Genomic DNA, 6,503 nt, shown 5'->3' on the forward strand with positions numbered 1-6,503 from the left:
TCATTGGAAAGAGCACCCCATAGGAGGATTTAGGAGCTCCTACTGTTACACTTGAGTTTACTTTCAAATAAAAAAAGGTTGACTGTTTCAGGTAATAACTATCAACATTCTCAGACACACCTTCTTTGCTCCAATGACTGGACACTTCTCAATATGGACAAATACCTTGTGCTGAACAAAGATGGTATACCTCAAGAAGAAGGAAAATAATGAGGCTATACCCTGCATGTAGCACACATCAATCATTCATTTAAAGGTATAATTTTATAGGATTATGAGAAAATACACATCTATTTCCAGTAATTTCTACCCCAACAAAGAAAGCACATGCACATCAGGTTAAGTATTATTTGTACTTCCATAACACCTGGAAATGCTTAACATAAAATCAAGATACTATATAAACCTGGTCCCAGAGAACTTTGAATTAAACTAGAAAAAGTGATAGAAATAGAAAATAAGATTTGAGACAATACAGCATCTTAAATTGGCAGTACGGATCACAACACAAACAGGAACAAAACCCCAGCTTTTCCCAGGCTGTCATTTGAATTAGAAGCTGTGTGCCCATGTAGAGATTACAGCGTGGAACCAGCACTAATGACTGAGATACTGAGGGCAGCCTGACCATGAGAACACAGAATACTGTACAGTCACTCTTCTATCCTGATATGGGAATATACTCATTTTTGTGGTTTTACATAATAACAGACCATTTCTTCCATTTTCGCTGGTTGATTTGCAATTAGCTAGGACAACTCAGAGCCAACAGATTTATGCAACATAAGTTTCCAGTAACATTTACTTTGTAACACACAACATTAACCTAACTCAGTCCAGTTGTATATATTTATGCCAGCAATAGTATTTATCACAATATAAGAGTTTATAGACAATAATAAAATTCAAATCTCCCAAAAATATAAAACTTTTTATTATGCCAAAGGAGCAAACAGAAGGATATATTTGTTAGTCAGCTGCAAATACCAAGTCTCTATACGCCTTCAAGACACGAGTACCTTACAAATCTACAATTGCTCTTGATGCTCTTCATTCACAATTGTCAGGCAGTCCAACTACCTACAAGCAGTTCTGCATATCTCTTCTGCTAGTCCTGATTTTGATTAATTAGGGAAGTTCACTTATGATCCTTCATACATGTACAAGTACAGGCACTTTTTTTGTTTGTTTTTACATTCTGCTTGTTTCCTTCATGATCTTATCTCTGAGATATAGTAACAGGTACTGCCTGAATAAAATTGAGAGACTGGAAATGAGGTAAAGGGATGCCATCAGCTGCAAACTAACTTTGTTTGCAGTAGCTGTGGATGTTGTCTAGTCCCAAGAGGGTGAAAAGTCCAAGGGAAAACAGTTTCCATTACACATTAAATAAACAAATAAAATAAAAAGCACACTTGAGGCTACATAAAACATTTCTCTAAACAATAACCAATGTACAGAAGAGGGCAAAGTCTGAACTGAGGACATTTGCTAATAAGCCGATGGAAGTCCTTCTGAATATCAAGACCCTGAACTACAGTGAGTGATGAAAGTGGAAATTTAGAAACCCCCGTGTGTAAGCTTAAAGACAAATTTGTCTTGATGTTTAATGCTCAAATTGCTGCTACAATGTACTATTCTGAATTGTTATTTTCAAACAAGAATATGCTTATCACAGAGAACACAGGACCCAAGATTACTAGAAGCCTCTGACTGAGGAACCTTTCAAATGCTTGAGTGACATGAAGTGTTGGAAACTGGAAACTTCATGAAACTATGTGCATGCCTTGTATGCTTTCTGTGGGTAACACTAGTACATAGAAACAGCGCTATTATTTATTTATTTATTTAGTACTACACATTTTCAATTCAAGTTTTGCCTGGATTGTGGATATTCCACACAAAGCAGCCCAGTGAGAGAAGTCTGACCTTCAAAATACAGAACAAAATGATACAACTTCATATCTACCCACAACAAATTAATTAATGATACAAATTCAGTCAGCCTTTTTAGTAACCTGCACATTTCTTCGAGGAAGCAAAATATAATGTACTGCTTGAGTTGTGGTAAATTGCTATGAGTTTGTAAGTTCCCTGAATAGCTTAACATATATTTTTCTAGTTGCAACTCAAAGTATTATTTATCATAAAAAAAGATGGATGCTGCTGAGAGCTTGGTAAAACCCTTCCTGAAGATCCCTCTGGTACCTTCAGTCATCAGTGTCACCCCTTTCAGGGGATATTGGTGTTTTCCTTTCCTGGAGGTTAGAGAGCACTTAAGCAACTTCAGAATAAAAGGCCAAGACATTTACAAGGCTCTTGTCAACACCATAACCTATTTCCAGGAGTTATTCAGAGCTAATTAACTGCTTCAGGGAGTCAGCTGCTGCTGCTTTTTTCATGCCACAGAAACAAGCAAAAGTGTCTTCTCAATGAATTTGAGACACTATTAAAACTGAACAATCTGAAAAGGCATCTTTCAAGTCAGAAGGCCTGCAAAACACTTCTGTTTAAGACCCCAGTCAGAAGACATGCTTCTTGGTGGCCATTTTCAACAGTGTGCTCGTGGTAGATACAGAGTATTTATTACATAAAGCAACATGCACCATTACAAAAATGTGTGTCACCTCTAGAAAAACAACAACAAACACCCTCTTGCCCCCTTTTTCTCAGCTTGCTACATTAATTTTTAGTAAATAATCTGTAACATGTTAAGGCATACAAAAATGCGACCTAGAAAATGCAGCAACAATAACAAAACCCCACTGATATCTTTATTGCAGCTCTCATTAAGAGTTGTCTAATGACATACTAAGAGAGTCCTCTAAAGAGGAGAGCTGTTCCAATAAAACAAGGAAAAGCCCACATAAAGAAATCTAAGAAATTGCGAACTATTATTATTTGGATTATTATTTTTTATACAAAATGAGTGAAAAATGTTTACAAGACTGATAGCCCTATTCAAACTTTAGAAATAAATGCAAGAAAACAGGCTATTTCTAGATTTAAAAGCTTTATGAAGTAACTCTGGAAATAATTAATAATTATTAAAATAAGTCTGCTTATAAAAACACTGAGCAAGTAATTTCATACCCTTGAAATAATTAATTCCTCCATCATTTAGTTTGTACCCAGCAAGACAATACAGATCTTGTCAGAATTACACAAAGGAAATTTTCTTAAATATAATTCCCTCACAGTTATTTTATCCAAAAATAGGAACTGGTTCTCACCTGATCAGAAGGGATGAGCAGCGTATCTATTTTGTACTTTTGTTACTTAGTATGAAATTCTGGTATGCTTTAAACAAGTTCCAGTAATAATGGCTCAAGGCTGGACCGGATGACCCCTGAAGTCCCTTCCAACCTGACATTCTATGATTCCATGATTCCTTTAATCAATTACAATTTCTGTTACCTTAGATGCATAGAATATGGTAGATGTGACATTAAAGCTACTGTACAAACATACCATTGCTTCAAATCATATGGGTTTGGTTTTTAATTGATATGCACATCGCTTTATACACAAGTATTTTGTTTTCTTAAGTTCTGGCACAATAAGCCAATATCTCAGGTAGTAAGAATTTTAAGTAAATTTTTCAACATTCACATAATATAGCCCAAATAGATACTTCAACAGTCAGAGCCCTCATTAAAGAAACTCCTTTGTACTTTTAAATAACAAAACCTAAGTTGACTATGAGTGAAAAAAAACCCCATGATGTTCTGATACTTAATATCCAATAACTTAAAAATGAATTTACATATACAGAATATGAAAGATCAAGTAAATTAAATTCACAGAACTTCTAATCTCATCTCTAACCCTTCTGTTGTGAGAGGACTAGGAGAAAAGTATATGTTAACTCTAGTTATTGATAAACAGCCATATCATTCAGTGACAGCAATCCAGACAACAAAAATGTTTTGACTTAAAAAATATGGGAAGTGATGAACTGCTGGTGTGCAAACACATTGCCATTAAGTGCTGTAGTGCTAATGGTTTACAGTCTGGGCAGAGATGAACTCCTCTGACAGAAGAGAAGGAATAAGGCTATTAAAGTATCAAGAACAACATATAAGTGCAGATTATTTATGAACATGCATAGCAAGTAGGTATCAACACACTCAATACAACCTGGTTAAAAGGAACAAAACCCTTCAGTTAAAATCTCAAGAAAATTCGCTGGTCCACTCACCACTAAAGCTGTCTGAAGATCTACAGTGGATGTAGCCTGTAGGCAGATGACCAGCTTCCTGAAAATTAGGGTTCTTCGCCATTTTGAACAACAGACAGATTGAACAGCAAGCTCATAAAATCGCTATTCAGCAGCATCCAACTGCACAGCAACAACTGTACCATCTCCTGAAACAACACATGAAATACATAGCATCAAAAACTGGGGGCTTGTAGCCTAAGGCAGAAACAACTGAGAGGCATATTCCTCAATTAAAATTTCTGTGGAAATAAGGTGTTAAAAATTCCTTCATTCTATGGAAAAACTTCTAGTAACAGTGAAACATAACATTAGAATTTCATCGTTTAATTCTGAGCATTCAGGTTTTTAACCACCAAAAAAGATGATAACATAGTGCCATCCGTTTGTTCATTTTAATCCACAAAAAATTTGTCCTGACATTCTTGCTACAGCATTAATGTCCCTGAGGACACCATTTTCTGTCAGGGGTGTCCTAATTAAACCAGGTCTATACAAACTGTATCAGACATGTTTTATTTCCTACATACTCAAAGTTCTTACCTAACTAAAGGTTTCTTTTGGGGTGTTATTTTCATTTTGGTGGTTGGATTTTTTTTACCATACCTTAGGCAGTTGAATATCTTTCTTCTGTGCAAGCCTTTAATTTTACAAACGGGAAAACAATGCCAAACTGCAGGGTGAGGAAATACACAAATATAGAGGCTTTAATTGTTTAAACACGTAACAAACATAATGAGTATCTCTCTACAGTTGTTATTCTCCCCGTCATAGCTGTCAGCATGAAAAATAAACTGTATTTAATTTGCTAAACAGATTATACCTTGATCTGTGAATTCTCTCGTAAGACACACTATAATATTCTTTGAAGTATACGATTAAGGCATCATGGGAGGAGAAGGAAGAAAGATTATTTTTAGGTAGTCTCATGAACTGGAAAGTAACCACACCTTAATCCAGCAAATTGAAAACAGGTACCTGGCACTATGTCCTAATTTTGAAGAGTAACACATAATACACAAATATTTATTCCTACAAGTAATATATATAATCAAATTGGCTTATATTATAAAGTCTTAAAAAGTTACTTATGAAAAATCTCGTGGGCCTTTCTTTAGCTAAATATGAGTAAACAGACCTCACTATCTGCTGTGTGCTGTGCTTTAAAAATAACACCATCAAAGACCATTGCCGGACAAGCAAGATTACAAGCAGATGGCTCCCAAGTTAACATCAAGCGTTTTGGTCTTTTTAAAGTCTGATGACAGCTCAGGCTTTGTAAGTACAAGTTGTTTCAATGAATCACAGAAACGCATAATGTGTAAGAGTTGTTAAGTACTGACACCACAGAAGAACCTGTGATAATACTGCGTGTGTTTTCGAAGAGTGAGAACACTAAACTAACATGAAAAATAGAAGTTGTAGTTATACAAATTCAAAAAAAAAAAAAAAAAAAAAAAAAAGGAAAAAAAGAAGACGCGAGACTCCCGCAAAGAGCGGGGCAGGGGAGGGCAGGTGCAGCCGGCGCCTCGCACCCACAGACGAGAGGGCGGCAGAGAGCCGGCGGCCCGCCCAAGGTCGCGTCCGGGGAAGCGAGGCCCTGAGCCGGGGAGGCGACCCCCACCCGCTCGGCCGCTCCCCTCCCTCGCCTCCGCAGAGAGCCGCTCCCGGTGCATCCCCGTCACCGCCTAACGCGCCCGGCGCCTTCCCGCGGGCTGCCCGCGCTCCCGACCCCGCGGCGTCTCCTCAGCCTGCGCCCGGTTAGGAGCGCGTCCGAGAGGCCTGGGCCCACCGCGGGGGAGGCCTCGGCAGCCGCCCCCTGACTCTCCCGGAGGAGCTCCGCAGGGGGGACCGCAGCCACCGAGCCCAACCGCAACCCTCCCCCGGGACTCACCGGCCCCGCCGACGACAAGGCCTCCACCCCCTACCGCGCCGCCGTCGCTACGTCAACCGGCGTGCTGACGTCACTTAGCAACGACAGCCGTCCCTCTGCGTGCTGACGTTTGACGTGCACCCGCCGGAGCGCTGCGGCAGCGGGGCGAGCGTGTGCCTCCCTTCGGCCGCCGTAGTTCCGTTCCCGCGGCAGCTGGGTTCCTCTTCCGGTCTCAAAGTGGAGCCGGTCCGGGAGCGCCGGGACGGGCCCAGCGGCAGAGCCGAGCGCGGGGTTTAATGCAGGAGAAAATAAGCCTTGCCTTGGAAGAAGCGAAAATGGCCTCATCAGTGGTAACATTCAGTGACTGCAAAAGTGTTTACATCCAAAATGTTTAACATGTTACAAGCTACA

The 6,503-nt window shown here is 39.5% G+C and overlaps 1 protein-coding gene across 3 annotated transcripts in view; it reads right to left on the minus strand.

Annotated features, from left to right (window-relative positions):
• BTBD9 (BTB domain containing 9) overlaps positions 1-6,188 on the minus strand; it is a 116,534-nt gene extending 110,346 nt beyond the window's left edge. Inside the window, exons 1-2 of one of the 3 annotated variants that reach the window (XM_030446788.1) lie at positions 6,114-6,188; positions 4,202-4,368 (exon numbers count right to left, since the gene is read on the minus strand). In XM_030446788.1, the coding sequence (XP_030302648.1) occupies positions 4,202-4,283 (82 nt within the window). In that variant the 5' untranslated portion in view covers positions 4,284-4,368; positions 6,114-6,188. Of the gene's footprint in view, positions 1-4,201; positions 4,369-4,825; positions 4,848-5,951; positions 6,066-6,113 lie in introns of those variants that run through there. The other 2 variants (XM_030446789.1, XM_030446790.1) reach the window with 2 other exon arrangements.
• Between the last annotated feature and the right edge of the window lie 315 nt (positions 6,189-6,503).

Source organism: Calypte anna, chromosome 3 (genome assembly GCF_003957555.1).
Source record: "Calypte anna isolate BGI_N300 chromosome 3, bCalAnn1_v1.p, whole genome shotgun sequence".
Taxonomy (NCBI): domain Eukaryota; kingdom Metazoa; phylum Chordata; class Aves; order Apodiformes; family Trochilidae; genus Calypte; species Calypte anna.